This window comes from Grammomys surdaster, unplaced genomic scaffold (assembly GCF_004785775.1).
Source record: "Grammomys surdaster isolate TR1022 unplaced genomic scaffold, NIH_TR_1.0 313, whole genome shotgun sequence".
Lineage (NCBI taxonomy): Eukaryota > Metazoa > Chordata > Mammalia > Rodentia > Muridae > Grammomys > Grammomys surdaster.
In genome coordinates, this window is record NW_021604732.1 from 78,285 (window position 1) to 98,883 (window position 20,599).

The 20,599-nt window shown below is 46.8% G+C and overlaps 1 protein-coding gene across 5 annotated transcripts; it reads right to left on the bottom strand.

The window, feature by feature from the left end:
* Positions 1 to 224: 224 nt before the first annotated feature.
* Positions 225 to 19,844, bottom strand: Mgat1 (mannosyl (alpha-1,3-)-glycoprotein beta-1,2-N-acetylglucosaminyltransferase). Of its 5 annotated transcripts, none has more exons than XM_028777709.1 (3): positions 19,757 to 19,844; positions 18,487 to 18,901; positions 225 to 2,761 (listed from the first exon to the last, which is right to left on the bottom strand). In XM_028777709.1, the coding sequence occupies exon 3, from the start codon at positions 2,635 to 2,637 to the stop codon at positions 1,294 to 1,296; it is 1,344 nt and encodes a 447-aa protein (XP_028633542.1). In that variant the 5' UTR covers positions 2,638 to 2,761; positions 18,487 to 18,901; positions 19,757 to 19,844; the 3' UTR covers positions 225 to 1,293. The 5 variants fall into 5 exon arrangements, with proteins under 5 accessions (XP_028633542.1, XP_028633543.1, XP_028633544.1 ...); XM_028777710.1 differs by lacking the exon at positions 19,757 to 19,844 and adding an exon at positions 19,149 to 19,513; XM_028777711.1 differs by lacking the exons at positions 18,487 to 18,901; positions 19,757 to 19,844 and adding exons at positions 9,397 to 9,505; positions 16,541 to 16,617.
* Positions 19,845 to 20,599: the final 755 nt, after the last annotated feature.

Genomic DNA, 20,599 nt, shown 5'->3' on the forward strand with positions numbered 1-20,599 from the left:
ACCTCAGGCCTTCCTCACAAGCTAGCCTTGCTACCCCACCTGGCCCCATCCTCAACTGCCCCTCAACTCCCAAGCCCCCATCCTATTTTTCTTGTCATTCTCTTTCTTCAGGTGTGCACTTGCTTCCCCACGGTCTAGCTCTTTCCTGTAGACTTTGCTCTCTCCCTTTGCCACGCCCCCTGCCCCGCCTCCTCTCACCTTCCTCCCGAGGACACATACACATATTTTTCAGACAATTCAGCCTTTACTTTATTTTTGAAAATAATTCTGTAGATTCCATCTTCTTCCATGAAACTAAGGTCAGGCAACAAACAAAGACACACAGACTTCTCTCCAGCCTGCTGCCTGCATCTTGGCCTGGGAAGATGTGGGGATGCTTGGGAAGGCAGAGGACAGGAGCCGGCTCAGGACCACGGATGGCCTGTTCTCAGCTGCTGGTGTCTTTGCTGAGACAGCCACCAGGAGCAAGGCCTCAGAGAGGAACCTCTGCACCAAACCCCTGGGGAAAAGAGGCATGGAGCCACTGTCTTCCACTAGGCTGGCCCTGAATCCTCCTAAAGAATGTGGAGGAAACTAACCTTCAGAAGGGAGTGGGGCCACGGGCAAGAAGGGGGGTGCCCAAGCACAGGCTTTCTGCCTGCCACTCCTGACAATGGCTCCCCCACTGGAAAGGCTTGCTTTCGTTCCTCCTTCCGTCTTACAGCACCACACTGCTCTGCTGCAGGACAAGAGCAAAGTCAGCAGAAAAGAAGCCAGAGGCGGTGACCCCGGCAGCCCAGCAATCCAGCCTGACGCTGACAGTGAACCCCTTTGGTTAGTCTCATTTGGCCACAAATCCATTCCTTCTTCCATAATCCAGCCCCACACTCAGGGAAGGTGGAGAAAGGGGGACAGGTACATAAAGTGGACTCCTGTACTGACAGGAGTCAGCTTAGGGTTGAGAGGCCTGGTCAGGAGAGAGAGCTAGAGCTGCCAAGCTCTCCGCAGAGGCCCCTGGAGAGAACTCAGGCCACTACAAGCCTGGCTCCAACAGGCCCAACCCTCCCCATACCACACAGTGGTTTCTTGTTCAATACACCCTGAACATACCACACAATACTCCTTTGACAACAGGAGTATAACCCTCATCCTATGATGTGTGCACTAGAATGCCACTTGGGGGATAGCCAGGACAGAAGGGAAGATCTACAGATCCAAGAGAGAGGACACTGGCAGGATGGTATAGCCCAGGGCCTGCAGGCCTGCCCCAGCTCATCACACAGCAAGGAGACCCAGGAGGGAAGGCAGGTGCTGCTAATTCCAGCTAGGATCATAGCCATTCCACGTCTGTGGGGGTGCCAGGTGGACACGCCGGCCCCGGAACTGGAAAGTGACAATGCCACGGTAGCCAGCCCTGGGGACACCAGACTTGAGGTCATCCATGACACCCAGGGCCTTAGCAAAGGCCTTGAAGCTGTCTCTGGTAGTGTACTGTACCCGCACCTCCCCCAGCTCCTTCCGGTCATTGGTCCTCACTCTCTCCACCTGCAGCTGGGGGGCACCATAGACCTGGGCAAGGAAGTCCCGGTCATAGGCCTCCTGCTGCAGGTACGACAGGTCCAACTGGGTGAAGGGCACGAACTGCTGGTTCAGCTTGATGAACTTCAGGTGCTGGTCAAAGAACTGTCCATGGCTCACACCCTTGCGACCAAAGGTCATAGTTCTTGAAATTTCTGGACGAATACAAGCCCGTCCCTTCCGCTGCTCAGGTCTGCGCATCCAGTCATCCCAGAAGGCCTTGGGCCACTTGGGCTCCAGCTCTGCCCACAGATCAGCCAACAGCAGCCATCCAAGGCCAGGAAAAAAATCTGTTCGATAGAGCAGCTCAGGTTTGTTCGAGTCGACCATCTGCTCCTTGCCATTGTCATTCCAAGCAGACACACACCAAAGGGAGGGGTCTGTTCTCAGCAGTGGGTAGGTGGCCTGGAAGTACTCAAAGAAGTCTGGTGCCACTTCCAGATCATCCTCCACTACCACAGCGGCCGGGAACTTGAACTTGTTGAAGATCTGGCCTAGTGCCCAGCGGTAGTGCCTGGCAATCTTGTAGTAACCCTGGAACTTGCGGTGGTCTGGCTGCACGGCAATGTTACTCAGGTCCGGCTGTCGGATGTGAGTGACTGCAGTGCCATAGGAAGCAATGACCTGTGCTGTCTCTTCGTGCCCACAGTCCTGACTGACAATAATGGGGAAACGCTCAGCTGAGGGCCGATAGTGCAACAACTTATCCAAGCAGCGCCGGACAGTGCTGCGGTCACAGGCAATGACCAGGATAGGGATCACAGCTGGTGAAGGGGTCACAGGCACATGGTGCCAGGCTGGAGGGGCCACACTGGGAACTCTCCACTTCTGCCTCCACAAAGCATAATGCTCCTTGATTTGCTGCAACAGTCCCCGCTGCCGCTCCAACTCCGCCTCAGCGTCCTCAGCCAGGTGGATGACCTCACGGGTGAGGCTGGCAGGGTCATCACCAAGGGCATTGTCTGAGGGCAGCCTGCCAGGTGCTGGGCGTGTCCAAAAGAAAAGAAGCAGCAGGGCATTCCAGCCCACAAAGATGATAGCACCCCAAAGCACAAGCCCTGCAGACTGCTTCTTCAGCATCCTGGCCCCCGCAGGGGAGGACAGGCAGGGGAAGGGCTCAAGGCTGCCTTTGGCTTGCCTGGCTCAGTTCCCCACAGTCTAAGGGTTTATTCTTCTAGGCTGAGAGTAGGAAGAAGCCATGTACCTAAAGAGGAGAGAGAGAAAACCAATTGTTACCTCAAGTTTGTACAATTTCACAGAGCACTGGGGAGAGGCGGGGCACAGGTGAGAGACTGAGGAAAGAGGAGAGAGGGTGGCTGACTGCAGGATCAAGTTGACATGTTCCTTCCACCGCTTCAAAATGAGCTAATGAGTCCTCAGAAAAGCAATGTGACTTTGACAAGGAGGCAGAGAATGATGTTTGTGGAATAGAGCTGAAAAATAATAAAACAAAATGGAAAACTCCAACTCCTGGTTCCCTACCACAGATTTCATTTCTTGTCTTTCATCCAGTCTAGTTTAGAAGGAGTGAGAGGTAAAACCATTTGACCCCCATTCCTCAAGTTAAATTGCACTAAAATTACTGATTTTTTAAAAAGCAAATGTTATAACAGGCTTAGTAAGGAACACAATGAGAAAACATCTGTCTCTCTGTGTCTAGGTCACTTTGTTTGATACAATGATGTCAGAAGTAAAGCTAGGCTGCCTACACCACTCATGCTTAGAGAGGCACTACCCACAATATCCAAGTTATATAATCAGCCCCGGTGTCGGTGACAGATTAACAGATACACAAGTGTGGCTTAGATACACAATGGAGCAGTATCAGCCAGAAAGAACACAATCCTGTCAAAAGAACTGAAGGGCATCGTGTTAAGCAAAAGCCAAACATGCACATTTTCTCTTACTGTGGTAACAAATAACAGCCTCAAAGTAGAGGAGAGGCCAGGTGTGGTGATGCACCCCTTTAATTCCAGTACTTGGGAAGAGGAGGCAAGCAGATCTCTGAGTCTAAGGCTAGCCTGGTCTACAGAACAAGTTCTACAACAGCCAGGGCTACACAGAGAAACCATGCATTGAAAAACCAAGGCGGCGGGGGGGGGGGGGGGGGGGAATAGAAAAGATCTAGATCATTAGGGAAGGAAAAGGACCCCACGGTTCAGGAAGGAATGAGAAGGGGGACTAGAGAGGGTGAGTACAACCAAAGCAAGATACATGCATCTGTGTGATAGTAATACATTAATTTTAAAAGCCACGATGCCCACAGTCTCAATGGTTTTTAATTAGCCAATACAAGTAGACTAAATGAAACAACTGAAGGCTGAAGTAAAACTATCTGTTTGCTGATATTGTGAGGGTTTCTACAGTTATAGTGCAATCAATAGTAAAAACAACTAACATACTTATATCCATGATAATAACTAGAAGTAATGGACATTAAAAAGAATCCTATTGAAAAGCCAGGAAAACAAAATATTTAAAAATAAACTTAAGCATTCAAAAACTTGTATGAAACAAAATTAAAATTTCTGAAAAACACTTCAACATATCTTTCCTTGATTAAACCATACTGGACCATCAAAACCCTCAATAAAAACGCTTTTTTACAGAGATCTCTGTAAGTTTGAGGCCAGCTTTATCTACAGACTGAGTTTCAGTACAGCCAGGGCTACACAGACAGAGAAACCCTGCCTTGAACAAAAACCAAAAAGCACAAAAGCTTTTGCATGGAGCTACAAAAAAAAAAAAAGGTCACCAGAACTCTCCAGAAGAAGCAAGCACATCAGAACATGTAGGAAAACAGTGATGATGAGTGGTGAAGAGGGACCTGCTCAAGGAGGTGTCAAAGCAGTGTCCACTCAAGGCTGGCGACTGGGTGGTTATGAATAAGCAGACTACTCAATGACTAGAACAGGGCTGGAATTACCGTACAGGCATGTGAGAAAATGTAAGATTATATCAACATACAAGAATAATTTCCAAGTGCACCACAATTTTAAAACAATAAAAACAAAATAAAACAAAGAGACAACAAAAGTAAAAGGGAGGAAGAAACATGGCAGCACAGAAAGGCTTTCTAATTATGACTCAAAATCTTGCTATAACAAAAGAGCCCTTTCCTTACTTGAAAGGCTGTCATGTGGATAGAAATAGCACAAGGAAGCCAAAGAGCAAACTGAGTACTTCTGCAGCATCAGCCATAGATACACAATACCACACTAGGGGGAAATTTCAAATAACAGAGGAAAAAGAAGTACAAAAAAAAAAAAAAAAACCTATAGAAAATGAGCCAGTACCAATAACTTGGAAGAACACCTACAGTCCTCAAACATCAAAAACTGTTCAACTTCAATCAAAGCACAATTGCAAATTAAAACTAGCTTGAGATGATGTTACTCATGAGACTGCCAAAAATAAAAATAAAAGAGAAAACCTGACTTAGTCTCTTGGTGACTGCTGAAGAGCCTAAGTTCTCAATTTGGGGCTGGAGGAAATCAGTGAACTTTGGGGTGGGTGGATATATTCACTGTCTTGATTACAGTGATAATTTAATGCGTGTATACATATATCAAAATAAAATGCCTTTTAAATGCATGTGTTTACTGTGTGTCAATTACACTCCAATAAACCTCTGCTTACAGAAAAGACGCTAAAGGGCTGGAGAGACGACTCAGTGGTTAAGAACGCTTGTTGCTCTTGAAGACCAGAGTTCAGATCCCAGCACTCATAAGGTAGCTCACAATCATCTACAACTCCAGTTCCGGGGGATTTGACACCTTCTAACCTTCAAAGGCATCAGGAATGCATACATACAAATAGGCAAAACACTCATACACATAATATAGAAAAAATAAATCTAAAAAAATTTTAGGTCACAAATCATAAAGTAAAATTAGATGCAGATAGTAGGTTAAAGTATATATAGTAGCTGATAGCCATTGAAGTGTGTAAGAGAGAACATCCCAATTCTCAGGGAATACACACTGAAATATTTAGAAAGATGCCCTCAAGTAGTTCACAACAAAAATGACCATAGCTACACAGACTGAATGGAGCAGGTGAACTTGAATAACATCGGTATGTCACTCTGAAGGGCGGGCCATCTGTATTCCTGAAACTTTTTTTTTCCAAATAAAGTTTCTTAAAAAATAAAATAAGGCAACATGGAGTCTATCTCTGAGTAATGTCATCCATTAGCACTGCCCCAGCTGGGCACATGCAGTAAGGGAAGCAGAGACAAGCAGGTTTACTTGGAACCCCTCAATCACAGACCTGCACCTGCCAGGCTCTTGGGAGGGCTAGGACACAAGAATAAGCCTTGCTCTACACTTACCCAATTCTCTATCTTAGCTAAAACCTTGAATCCCAGATCTCTTCTCTGCAGCCCTCTGATCTGTCTTTCCAAGCCCTTTCTTGACCCCACCATTGGTCTTCCTCCTAAAACCAAGTACCCCCACAATTCCAGAACACCATATTGCAGAAACCTGGGGCCATTTCCACTCAGCTGTGTCATTACACTACTTTCTTGGGCGAGCTGAAAGATGTACCAGTTGACAGTTCTCTTTTAATCCCGTTCAGAATGTGGTCAATGTTGAAACGTTCCCTGAATTCCAATGGCCAGGATTTCAGGGTAGTCCCCAACTTCCTGCTTCCTAAATAGGTGACCAAGTAGGAAAAAGTCTTTAAAACAAAAGGATGGGAGAAAGACAAAGAACAGCAAAAAGAATTACCTTAAATGCTGCCTTCTGGGAGTGTCCTTGACTTGTCACTTTAGGTCTACCTGCAAGTTCTCAGATGGTGCCAAATCCCCAAGAAATCGCCTACCTACCCTTCAAGTGACTTTACTTTCAAATGACTTTTCCTTTTCTCTCGATGTTGAACTAGGTGCAATGCATCCACTAGCGTACAGATCAAAGCAAGCCTGGATTGCCTGTTGGCAGGATTTTTAGCAAGTCTACAACCATTTAGAGTGGCTGGATGGCTCATAGAAAATCCTCTCTCAGGCTTAGACTCTTCCTACCCTCCTCCTCAGCCCTTCTCTATGAACTCTCTAACAATACTTGATTCTTCTGCCACGAGAATGCACAATTGCCCTGCTGAAGCCCTAGCTGCCTCTCCACACAGGCTAAGATTCCCTGTGTCATGTTCCTGCATATTCTTCAGGGCGAGATGTTCATCCATGTCTGGATGTTAGTAGAGTATGAACACACACTGACTTCGAGTGACGCTCTCTACAGCAGATGCCATGTCTACAGGTGTGATCCTTGGCTGGCGGGGTGGAAGCTTCTCCAGGGAACATGCTCAGAGTCAGAGTCCCCTCGGGCACCATATGAAGTTTGGTACAGATTTTAAAATAATAGTAATATAATAATAATAATAAATAGGAAGCAGCAGCAGCAGCAGCAAAGCCAGATACCCAAGAGGCAATGCCTGGCATCAGCCTGTGTTTTCCTACATCTGTAAGACTCAATTTTCTCACCTCTAAGATGGAAAGAATAATTGAATACCTCAGCAAGTTGTTTTAAGGATTGGATGGGATATTCCACAGCATATTTAGAACAGCACCCACTATATAACAAAATAAATGCCAAGATATTCTTTCTTGATGCCTTCAGATCATAATAGTGCACCTCCCCACCCATCACCATCAACACCAGTGAAACCAGCAAAAGACAACACAAGGTTAGATCAGCACCACACACTGCCAAGGTACAAACTTCAACATTTAGATGTACCTGCCGCCTAAACAGTGTCCTCAGTGTGGGTGCCACACACATGTACAATCTCCCCACTGTCATTTTCAATCCAAAACGCACTGAAAAAAGTTTTCAATACCCCTTTGATAATCAAATCTTTTTTTCTTTTTTTTTGGTTTTTTGAGACAGGGTTTCTCTGTGTACCCCTGGCTGTCCTGGAACTCACTCTGTAGACCAGGCTGGCCTCAAACTCAGAGATCCGCCTGCCTCTGCCTCCCAAGTGCTGGGATTAAAGGCGTGCACCACCACCGCCCAGCTTGATAATCAAATCTTATCGCACCTCATTTGATAGCATCTGATCTAGTTAAATGTGAGGCTATTGATCTTCTCCATTCCACTTGAGTGTCTATTCACATTTTGCTACAGAAATAAAGATGGTGGATCAGGGTGCATTGTTCTGTTTTATAACAGAGTACGTACACCAGATCAATTTTTTTCTTTGAGAATTTCATATAATATATGAATTTTCAGTGTGCGGCACCCACACTGAGGACTGTTTAGGCGGCAGGTACATCTAAATGTTGAAGTTTGTACCTTGGCAGTGTGTGGTGCTGATCTAACCTTGTGTTGCCTTTTGCTGGTTTCACTGGTGTTGATTGTGATGGAAAGGTGCAAAATATATATGTGTGTGTGTGTATATATACATATATATATATATATGTATGTATGTATGTATATATATGTATATATGTGTATATATATGAAAATTCATATATATGTGTATATATATGTATATGCACATATACATACATATATATACATATAAACACACACACACATATATATACATATATGTACATATATATATATATAGAGAGAGAGAGAGAGAGAGAGAGACAGACAGACAGACAGACAGACAGACAGTGTGTATGTGTGACCAAACCCACCTACAACTTCCCTGTCCTCTTGTTTTCCACTCCAGTTTGTGCTACTCATATACTCATGGGTATGGAGCCATTCCATAGAACATGGCGGACCTACCAGGAACATTTTTTTTTTTTACTAATTTAATCGCTTTAGGTCACTATCACAGCTCCCCTCCCTCCTCTCTTCCCATTCCCACCCTACCACCCCTTCCCAGCTCCCGGGTACCAACCTGCCCTGGCACATCAAGTCACATGAGGACTAAGCACACCCTTCCACTGAGGCCAGACAAGGTAGCCCAGCTAGGGAAAGGGATCCAAAGGCGGGCAAGTGAGTCTGAATCAGAGAAGTACCTACTCCAGTTGTTATGGGACCCACAGGAAGAACAAGCCGCACGTCTGCTACATATGTGTAGAGGCCTAGGTCCAGCCCCTGCACTCTTCAGTTGGTGGATCAGTCTCTATGAGCCCTTGTGGGCCCAGTTTAGTTGGCTCTGGAGGTTTTCTTGTACTGCAGGAGCCACATCTTTAAAGAAAACTCTTTTTTTTTTCTCCCGCTGAAGCCAGCAGCTGTCCACAGCTTCTGTCAGGGGCTGGGGCTCACGAACCCGTTCCCCACTCCATGCGAGCTTCTAACTTTAGAAATGTAAGCAACCCTAGAAGCCTCAGAGTTATGCCAGTGTTGAAAGTTACTGTTCACTGCCAGTTCTCAGTTCACATCCTCGGACCCGTTAACCCGAAGTGTTTACTATGAATACTGTTTGAAGCTGGAACCTCTGGTGTAGCTCCCCAGCTAACCTGATGATCTACCTGCAGCTTTTCTCTAAGTAACCTTCTGGTAGCAATAGAATCTTGAACACATTAATATTAATAGCCATCAGAAGCTGCCACTGCCCACAGGGGAAAAAAAAATGAAAACTTCTTAGTTTGACAGAAATGGGCTTTACAACAACAGACTTTTATACTGATGCAATCTCTTTTCCACCCATGAACGACATGGGTCCCCGTACAACAGTCTCAGGAGGCTACTTACTTCCCCAGGAACTCGTTTTGTAAACTGTTGTGTCTTTGCTCCTGAAATGTTACCCAGTACCCGACCTAAGAACATTCACATTCTTTAGCCTGTGATATCCCAGACACAACCAAGCCTTCCACGGCTGCTCTTCACTGCACTCTCCATGGTGTAACAGAATCCAAGACGGTACTTTCTTAACTCTTACCTCACTCCTTAAGAAAAGAGGCTCTATGTCCTCGAGACCTGCTACAGTGTGCTTGGTCCATGTGTACAGTCTGACGAGAGGTTGCATGAAGGACCATTTGTTGTATAAACTAAAGCAGGGAGAACGAAGATAAAAAAAACAGCAGCAAAAGTGAAGAACTGCACTTTCCACAGATGACTGCCACACCTCCCCTCCTGTGAGCTCCTTATTCAAAAGGATGGATACTCTTTCCTTGGGGGAGGGGGCCTCCACATTCCCTCATTTTGATTCTGAGACCCTGTGACTCCTAGAAGTCGTCCCTAAAAGACAAGACAGCTGAGTGTGATGGAGCACACCTGTAATCTCAGACGGCAAAGGCAGGAGACATGCTGGCAAGTCGAAACTAATCAACTACAGATCAAGGCGGACACTGAAGGTATTTCAGCTGACTGCCAGAATCAACCACAAAGTACGACAGGGAACGGCCCCATCAGACTGCGACAGGAAAGCCCACTAAATCTGGGAGGATTCATTAAAGCAGTCAGTACTTGAAATCATGAGAAAATGGAACAGAATTCCTGAGAAGCAGGGTGAGAGCTCTCCTGACCTGCTCCCTTCCGGTCCCCAGCCCCAGTCTCGAAGACTGCTGTACTCACACCCATTTCTTACCAGTATTTTTTTTGGGGGGGAGGGGCAAATAACAAATTACTTCAAAATTGTTTGGCTTAAAACTGTAACAATCATCTATTTCCTCTTCCAATATCAACAGCTGAAGAACTTAGAAAGTGGAGCACAGAGGGAAAGACCTGTCTCTGTTTTATGTTGGGACCTCAGGTTGAAAGACTCAAAAGCTGAGGCTAGCCTCCTGTAGATGTGTGTTCCATAACACATCTGTAGTCTGATGTTGCTGCTGACTGGGACACTCGCAGGAGTGCTGGCTAGAACACCATCATGTGTTCCTTCCATGTTGCCCAAGCTTCCTATGAACTCAGTGGCTGGGTTCCAAAGAGAAGGAAGTGCTCCAAGACCTCGACAAAGCCAGTTGAACCCTTTTCTTTAGGCAGCCTTGGCTCACTTTTGCTTTATTCAATTCCTAAGGAAACTACTAGGTCCTACCATTACTAAGAGATAAAAATGAGGTGGAGAGCTGGCTCAGCTGCTCTTCTATAGGACCCAGGTTCAACCCCCAGAACCTAGATGGCAGCTCATAACTCTTAGTAACTCCAATTCAAAGAGCCTCTTTAACCCTTTGAAAACAACAGGCATGCAAGTGCTGCACAAACACACATGCAGGCAAAATACGTATACACACAAATATTTTTTTTTAAAGATGTATTTATTTGCCGGGCAGTGGTGGCACACGCCTTTAATCCCAGCACTTGGAAGGCAGAGGCAGGAGGATTTCTGAGTTCGAGGGCAGCCTGGTCTACAGAGTGAGTTCCAGGACAGCCAGGGCTACACAGAGAAACCCTGTCTTGAGAAACAAAACAAAACAAAACAAACAAACAAAAAAGATGTATTTATTTTATGTATATGAGTACACTCTCACTGTCTTCAGACACACCAGTGTGAGCCACCATGTGGTTGCTGGGAATTGAACTCAGGACCTCTGGAAGAGCAGTCAGTGCTCTTAACCACTGAGCCACCTTTCCAGCCCCACACAAATATTTTTAAGAGAGAGAAATGAAAATGGAGAATCCTACCAGTGAGTGGAAAGAGGACAAAGTTAAATTGCAACAGCATGTAGAATGGGATATTTATGAACAAGGCCGTTTGAAAAACTATTTTGCCGTATTTCCTTTTAAAGATAGAATTATCATAGGCTGAGCATGGTGGTACATGCATTTGATCACAGCACTCTGGAGACAGAGGCAGGTGGATCTCTGTGAGTTCAAGGCCAGCCTGATCTACAGAGCAAGCTTCAGGACAGCCAAGGCTACATTAAAAAATAACAAACAAACAAACAAAAAACAAACAAACAAAAAACCCTGTCTCAAATAGATAACCAAAACAAAACAAACAAAAAAAGCAAGCAAACAACAAAATAAAATATCCATCAACCCTGACCTGAGTCTTTAATACATTGGTTATGAGATTTGACTGTAATGTAGACACTCAAAACTTGCTTTCACGTTTCTAGTGTTCTTAGGCCTCCTTTGAGGAAATCAGCAGGTGAACCCATACCACTAAACAACAACATTTGCATCATGGTGGGATGAGAATTGAGTCTTGGCATACTGAAGGTTCTGTCGGATACCAGGTGGCTCTGGGCAAGTCTTGCCAATCCCTCTGGGGTATACTCACATTTTACATTCTAATCTGAAGGACTGCCTAAGAGCAGATTCCTTTCTAACACTTAAAAAAAAAAAAAAGAAAAAAAAAAAGAAAAGAGGGCATAGGTAGTGCAAGCTTGCCTATAACTGATGACCCTCCTGCCTCAGCCTGCAGGGTTCTGGTATCACAAGCGTGCACTATCACATCCAGCTTCTAACACTCTTGATTCCAGTCTTGCCCCTCTCTGCCAAAGGTGTTTCTTAAGCAACAAGTAAACAGCCAATAGTCAATTTCCAACCAGGAGCAGGAAAGCAATCATTACCTCTAGCCTTAAAACTAAGTCTCGAGATGGAAGAACCGTTAATGAACTGTCCCTACTGCTTCTGCTTTGCCAGTATGATAAGAAGCAAAGCTTTAAAAAGTACAGAGCACATAGTACCCATCACAGATAACGGCTATCTAAGTGAATTACTTTCTTGTTATACTCTGTATGATGTACCAGGCTCCACACTTTCTCCACAGAGAGAAAGGAAAACTGAAAAGGAGTCTGAGTAGATAATGCTAAATAATTCAAGGGTATAGAAGGTACGACCTAGGAGGGATACAGGCTATTCACCTGGGGAACAGGTCAAAGAGAAACACAATGCTGTTACAGCCTGGCAACAGACAGCCAGGCAAAGCCCTGAAGCCATTACTTGAAGAGCTACTGCTTCAGTTCCTCTTCTGTAAATAGACAACTGACTTTGGTCTTCTCCACCGTCCTTATTGTCTGGATGAGAATGGCAATACCCTCACGTCCTAAGTAAAAAGTGAGTTTAACCTGCTGCAATGACATGGAGTTTGAACACACTGTAATAGAGCCTTCTGCGAAACAGAAGCAGGGATGTAATATTGCCATTCATGGTGATCTCCATACTAAAAAGTCAAGGACTAGTGACTAGAAATGGGAAGACCCCAGAATCAGGGACGCTCTAGTCTAAATAGTATTAAAAATGACAGACAATAAAGCTGGCCAACAATATTCTCAAGCACGAGAGCCATTACAGTACCAAAGGTTAACAAAAATGAAGCCTCACCAGAAGGCCACTTCCATGGAGACACCGAATGGGTGGGCCACAGTCCCTCTGAACCACATTTTGTACAATAGGGGGCTCTGCACCTCTTGGGGGCCCCTTGTTCCAAACATATTAGCAAGGAGGCTAGGAAAAAAGTTTTCTTGCCAAATTACATATTTCAACATTGAATCAAATTTTCCTTGTGGCTGAGCGAAAAACAGCCCTAGCAACTTATGAAGCCTGGTCGCTGGGGTGAGGCTTGCATAAAGTCCACCTTCCACTCCAGTCCCCCACTTCTTCAGGACGACCCCATCTCTCCCCTGCCCGCACCCACGGTGCCCTCCAGCCGAGTTTCACAACAGCCCCCTCCCTCCAGCAGCTGAAGGCCGGGAATCCTGTGGCTGTGCGTTAAGTTCCCACTTCCCCGCGCGGGGGAGACTGCGCGCTGCGCGGCCCCGGGGCGGGCCCGCCACTCTCACCGCCCGCTTTGGAGCACACTCGGGACTCAGACCCGACTCCCCTGGCTGCGCGGCCTCCCTCCTCTGGGCTCCTTGTCCTCTTGGGACAAGCCCCAGGACTGAGGACGCTGGCGTCCCCCGGCCCACCTCACGGGATCCTCTCAACTCACCCCGCCAGGAACCAGGCTTGCCGGGACCGGCAACACCCAGCGCTGGAACGGCCTCGTCTGGTCTGGTTGGCCTTCCTGCTAGCCGGCAATGTGGTCCTTCCCCAGGAGGGCGGGGCGGCACTCCCCCAGCCCCTAGGCCCCTCTGTTGGTCCCCGCCCTGCCACGGGCGAGTCCGCGCTGGCCCCTCCTTCCGGGGCCTTCCTCTACTGCTGACTTCCTGATCACCGGTCAAGATCTAAACAACCGGTCTTCCCAAATCCCCTAACTTCGAAAGGCAGTGGTAGCATTGATGTTTGTTTGGGGTCCTTTCCCTCTCAGTCGCAGCTCCTGTGTAGATGCCAACCCCACTCACACCCTCAACCTTGTCCAGTACAGACTTTTCCCAAGAGTGTCCCGTGTCCAGCCCAGTGAATCTAGAGCTTCACTGACTTGGGCACGTGGTGGTGTTAGAAGCAAGAAGAGTGTTCACCGACCCCAGTAAGAACCTGGGAACTATTCCCTATTTGCTAGGGAAGTTGAAGACTGTTAGTTGAAAAAAACAGCAAGAGAGGGTGAGGGTGTGCAAACAAGTATGATGTGTCAAAAAGGAAGCTAAGGAGGAAACACCTGCTGCCCACGGTTGGTAAGAGCCGGTGTGCCGTTTCAATTCTTTCTTTCTCTTTTCTTTCTCCTTCCTTCCTTCCTTCCTTCCTTCCTTCCTTCCTTCCTTCCTTCCTTCCTTCCTTCCTCCCTTTCTTTCGTGTGTGTGTGTGTGTGTGCGCGCGCACACACGCCCCTTTATGGGTGGGGAAACCAAAGTTAGGCCTGTGCACAAAACCTAAGTCCTAAGGAGGGAAAGAATCAATCACAGGCTGTTGTAGTAACCCTAAAAGTGAATGGGGGAGTGTCATGGAAACTCCTGGATCTGTATTTCTTTGTATTTTAAAGCAAAAGAAATATGGAGGGGCCTGGGAGGGACAAGGAGACTCATCAGGACCCAGCTGAACAGAGTACTCTGCAAGGAATACCTCAACCAAGCCTCAAATAGGCTGAGAGGGGGAGGAAAGATGAAGACCAGGAGTCTCAGGGCCTGACTTGGATGTCAACAGTGGTCCAGAGCACAGGCTATTTCTGAGGTCTGGGCCCTGCATAATTAGCAACTCAGAGCAAGCCACATGTCACTGGCTGGACCATTTTGGAATCAGAGCTGTCTGGGGATCCCTACTGTCCATTCATGTTGGTACCACAGCCCCACTCCCTCCACATCCTGCTGTGCTTGACCCTTTGTACAGGCCTTGGCTCCCGCCACCCTTGGATCTTTCACCCAAGAGGGGAGCAGAAAACCACAGGCTGCTTAGCGGGTGACTTTTCAGAGGTCATTGCCAGTTGATTACTTGATACACTCAACCTCAGACAGACTGTCGTCCTACCTGCAGACTTCACTACTTGTTCCAGAGCCCAAGCTACCCAGGACTTTTAGGTATGTGTTTACTGATTATTCACTAACTTGTTCCTACAAGACACCAGGAATTATGCAGAAAGTGGGGAGTGTCTTAAGGGCCCTGTGGGCAGATGAGGAAGTAAAACAAAATTGTAAGAAGACACTAGGTACCGAGTTGTTCTTCCTTCCAAGCCTGTTTTCTTGACCTCTCTGTACACTCTTCCAGCATCTCTGTAGAGTACAGCACCAACCTGTTCTTCAGAGAAGTCTGAGACTTTGGGTATATGTAAGCTGTTAAGTCATAAGTCATAGCCAGATTTTAGATTTAGGCATTCCAGCTTCCAAACCTGCTACCCACGTCCTTGAGAAGGACTGCTGAGATGGCTTTGTGCCTATGTGACAGGGACACAGTGGGGCAGGAGAGAAACCTTCACAGCAGCAGTTGGAATCCTGCCCTGAAGTAGAAAGGGCTGACACATGAGTGAGGAGGACTGTGTGTGGGTGTGGTATGTGTATGCCCACCATTTCCAGTTTAGCTGACTGCACAGACTGTGACAGGAAGCTCAAGCCTACCCATGTAAGAGAATGCCTCTGTTTAGATACTTTAGGCCTCTTTTTACTTATATAAAAAGGAAGTAAAGGACTTAATAGCCTTCACACTCAGTGCCAAAGTGTGAGAAAAATGACCAAGTTCCCTGGAAGTATAAGAAGTTGGGAAACTGGTCCGTAGATATCCAAAATATAAGGAGCGCAAATCACCATCCTGGCTAAAATTCATACATTGTGAGTACTGAAGATGGTGAAGACTGAGCAGCCCAGGCCGTGTCAGACTGATTTGCCTGCCAAAGCAGTTAGACAGGAGGCAGGTCAGAACACACTAACTCCCTACCACGTCCATCTCTGAAGCAATTTGATTAAATCTAAGGCTCACAAAATGATCCCCAAATGCACAAAGGCTAACACCCACTCTGAAAAAAGGGTATAGCATAGAATTGGGATTGGGTCAATTTTTAAACAGGAGCAATAAACAGCATTTGGTCTAAGTAACAAGAACGTATCAGTACTGAGGCCTTGGGCTCTACAGAGGTTACATTGGAGAAGGTAAGAAATGGGAGCTCAGTGTCTAGACTCTGGGGATGAACCTGGGATCAGATTATGTGCAAATGGAAAAACAGGAAGATCTAGTCACAGGATAACACAGAATTAAGAGGTAATATGCTTGCCTGCCTACTCTACCACTACCGAAAAAGAACTAACAAAGAAAGTAAAAACTTAAGGAAATTGTTCCTCACAAACTACAACTTAGATACCTGAAAGTGTTTACAGTTTAGAAAGGATTCATGCTCTGAATTTTTGAAGAGATCTTGGCGTAAAGCCGAAAGAGGAAGCAAAACCAAAGTGTTAAACTAGTGTTTTAAGTTTCCTTTTTCATTCCTCCTAACATGTCTGTCCCAAACCACATAGTGATACAGAAAGAAATTCAAGCTTATTAACAGTAGGTCACTAAGCAATGCCTCTGAAACCCTTCGTTAGCTACCTGCACTTCCTTTTAGAATAAAGTAAGGTCTAAATAAATTCAGTTTAAAATCCCCACACAATGTGTGATTAAATTTATCACCAGTCCTGGCGAACAGCCTAACATGCTTGAGTGTGCTACCCTAGCAATCTGCTGACCCTGTGAGAAGGCTTGAAAGAAATATCTGACAGAAGAGTCACAGGAGATGGGAGAGCTGGGCTCTGGCAGGTGAAAGACTCTATCTAGTTCATGTTAAAGAGGAGAGAACTTACCAGAAAGGCTGTCAGGACACGGAGTTTCTCTCTCTGGCTGGCTGATCCTAAAGGCAACTCAGCACTCGACTGCACAAGTACTATCAGCATATGCCACACCCCTTTGGTGAGCTCTTCCTGCTCAGGGCTTCTATAGCTCCTCCTCAAACTAGAAAAGCAATCCCCACACTCTTCCTTAAAGAGGGAAAGCAGATAACAGACCTGACACTTTGAATGGCAAACGTACAATCAATGCAACACACCTCAATAGTTGGGGTGCTTTAGGCACTCACAGGCCAGGAGGGACTCCTCAGTTGGATGAGGAAGTCTTCTAGAACATACCATGCCCTACAGGTGGCTCAGGAGGCACTGCCATAAGAAATCATGATCCCCCATACATAAGCAAAGACTGGCAACCGTGCATTTATTGAGTGGATGAAGGGAAGGTGATACATCCAACTATGATTCATATGTAGAAGCCTGGTCTCTAAGGGGTCCAGACAAGCTTCAGGCAAGAGAAAGAGCTCAGAGCCAGAAGACTTACTCAGGACAGACTTCCCAAGCCTTCAGGCCACTGAGGAAAGACAGGGACTCCTATGACAAGAACAAGAGTTGTCTTCAGTGACTTCGATGTCCCTCTGTAATTGACTTACAGGCTCAATAAGTCTAGCTAGCCCTGGCCAGCACACGCTGCCTCAAATTCATACGCCGAGGCCCTTCCTTTTTGCTGCTGACATCATCACTAGGAAAAACAGGCACCTTGGTATAAGTAAACTGAACTTTAAAAAACTTTCAAGGAAGGGAACAGTACCAAGACAACTAAGAACAAACTTGCTTGGGTTATTAACACCCTATAGAGAAATAAAAGCCCAAGAGATGTCACTTTGGAGACAGTTGTCACCTGAGAGCAGACTGAGATATGACAGAGTAGAAAAGATTCAGTACCCACTCCAAGAAATACAGTTCTGTCTTCTCACTAGCTCATTAGACTTAAAATTTCTATCCCCAAAGCTGACAGGATCCCTCAATTTAAGTTTTCCTAAAACTGTCCACCTTTATATAACATGATGAAACAATTGCCAGGCAGGCCTTTAATCAGTATGTCTGCTACGGCTCTAACCAGCATGTTCATTCAATAAATGAACAAACTTTCATCCAGGGCTTTCCTATGTGTTACAATAAACGAGAAATCAAGTCAAGTCAATGTTGCCATTTATATGTACAAGGCCCAGGGTACTTTCAAAATGCAAAATTATTCCGTTTGTTCCTAGTAGCAACCTAACTGAAATATCTTCTGGTGTGGAGAGAACAGCACAGAGGTAATTATCATATCTCAAGTTGCACATTGACCAGGAAAGTCTGAGCTAGACCACAGATTTTACTGTTCCCCAAACTCAATTTATGTTTTTGTTCTTTCCATGAGATTTCATGACCTAAGCTTCCTTACTGGGGAAGAAGGAAGAGAGAACATTTAGTAAATTATCTAACCATTTCCTGTCCTCCAGCTCCCCTCCCCACCTCCCTTGAAGTCTTATTCTGTTAATAGATTCCCAAAACAGAGCAGTCTGCATAGGCCAGAGTAATCCACTTCAGCCTTAGCCCAGACTGATTTGAAATCCTATTATCTCACTGGAGGAACGGCTTTTAAAGGTAGCTAATCCAACAGCCCCTCTAGAAGCCTGATTTCCTTCTAGGCTCTCCTTGACCTAACCTCGCCTACCTAAACTCACAATCCTTTACCAGCTCTTCACTGTAGCCTCAGTAAGGAACAGGGAAGGAACAATTCTGCCCCCTTGAAAGAGTGAAATAGAGGTGATGCTTCCTGTGCACCATCAGGATAAGGGTTCTTTCTCAGGAGGACAAGGGAGGTGCCATGACTTCCGACATGGCTGGATTCCCAGACCGTTCTCATTCACATTTCCTGTACAACAACAAGGCACTTAGTGAGAAAGTAACAGGAACCTTACCTTTCTTTTCTTCTCTCTGTTGCTTCTCTGGAGATCACCAGCACCCCCCCCCAAAACTTCATTTCCCAAACTGAGAATCAGAACCACCCAAAGTACAGCTTCTCTCCACTGATCCAGGTCCAAAGTCCATGGCCCCGTGGACCCTGAGGGGGAGGAGTCGGGGGGGGAAGGGGTGTGTCCGGGCCCCTCCCCCCCCACTGTTGCTTTCAGTGTCCCTCCCAGGCGCGTGTTACATCCCTTCATCCAGCTGGCTTTTAAAGCTCAGAGGCTAGTGGTAGACAGATTCCAGGGATTATGCCATCTCTTGCTCAGACAAGAGAAATCATCCACTGGTCCACTTGTATTCTGCTGGGGTTCAGGAGAAGAAGCAGGCTTTAACACCAACATGTCCCAGGAGGCTGATTTCTGTGTGAATCTGTGGAACATTTAAACAGTATGACACTCTTATCTAATACATGCCCAAATGGATTTCTAAGAGTTGCATAGTTACCACACTCCTTTACCATGTTCAGTCAACAAACTCTCTTAACTACTCCACACAATTTGTACAAAAAGTACATTCTTCATGCACACACTGTATCCCCATCATTTTGAGCATATGTGTTTATATGTGTTTGTGTCATGCCTATTCTCAGTGCAGAAATGTTACCAAAAGTACTTACTGTCAGTATGGGAAGACTGTCTTCTAAAAAAATACAGGAAATAGGATCTACTGTTCTCTAAAACACGACTTACTAATCCTCTCTCATGCTTTTCTGGGAGTTCAGTGTTCTAATCTCCTACCTCCTGTCAACTGGACTAAACCCAGACCTAGCCTCTGGCATCTTTCACAGGCATACCCTGCAACTCTCACCTCCCCCACTGTTTGCAAAACTATGCCCAGGATGTAATTCCCAATTTCTTTCAAACTCCTTCACGGGGCCACTCTCCTGGAATATTTGAGGCCTGTGTCCTGCTTGTAGTAGCCCCAATTTCTCAGTTTGGGAGCCCTCCCTGTTGACCTATCCCCTGTTAGTACACACACACACACACACACACACACACACACACACACACACACACACACACACGCACCCCTCTTCCTGTAGGGGCGTGGCCGACACATGACACCCCCCCCCCAGAACTTAACTCCTCCCACCCTTCCTCTTCCGAACCCCGCGCTCAGCGCTCAGCGTTCTCACGGCACAGTGACACTGAGACCCTCCCTGTACTCAGAACCCTCCCTTCCGCTGTGCCTAGGACTCAGTCCCTCACAGCACGGGCTGCTTACCTGGGCCCCGCCCATCGGTCCGGGCTGGGAGCCTCGGCCCTCCCGGCTCCAGATCCAGGCCGGGGCCCGGTCCCAGCCGCCCGCAGGCCCCACCCCCTCGACCCCCTGCGGCCCGGCCCTCCCCCTCGCGCTCCTTTTCCCCTCCCACCAGACACCGCAGCCACTTCCGCCTGTCCTCCGGAAGTAGGTCCTGGGCAACCGCTGGCTCCCCATTCCTTCCCCCCTCCCCCATCACTGACGCCGGCATGGGCGCACGGGAGATGGATTTGCAGACTTAGGCCAGTTCTACAATGTTCACGAGGTGGAAGACCGGCGTTGCAGAAGGCCCCTGTGAAGATGTAGCCGGGGGCTCAGGGCGGGAGCAGTACACCGAGGGGCGGGGGGGCGGGGCGGAGGCTGAGGCCTAGAGCGGGAGCGTGCGTCACTCAGTGCGGCGCGGAAAGTAGCGCGCTTGCGCTGCCGGTCCTCCGACCGGTCGCTCGCTTTGACGCTCCTACTGTCAGAGGGGGCAGGAACTAGGGCAGGAGGTGGAGGCGGAACCTCCGTAGGCTGCCCTGCCTCTATCCCAACGCCAGAAGGTCGCCTAGCAACTGCCTGGATGAAGTAGCTTCTGAGGTCACGGACCCTTTTAGGCATTCTTTATGCTAACAGCCAGTAATCGACGAAGCCTGTTATAACAAACCAGTTACTGAACTGAGCTCCCTGAGTAGCAGTGCCATAAAAAGTTTTATTTCATTCATCACTCTTTTCCACTGCATCGGTAGATGAGGTAGGACCTTTCTAAAAGGATGGAGAGCGCCCGGTTACTGTTTACTGAACATGAACTGTGCTGAGCTCTTTATA

Bases quoted from the DNA above. Each gene is read 5' to 3' on its own strand.
- Mgat1 (XM_028777709.1), bottom strand. From the start codon at position 2,637: ATGCTGAAGAAGCAGTCTGCAGGGCTTGTGCTTTGGGGTGCTATCATC.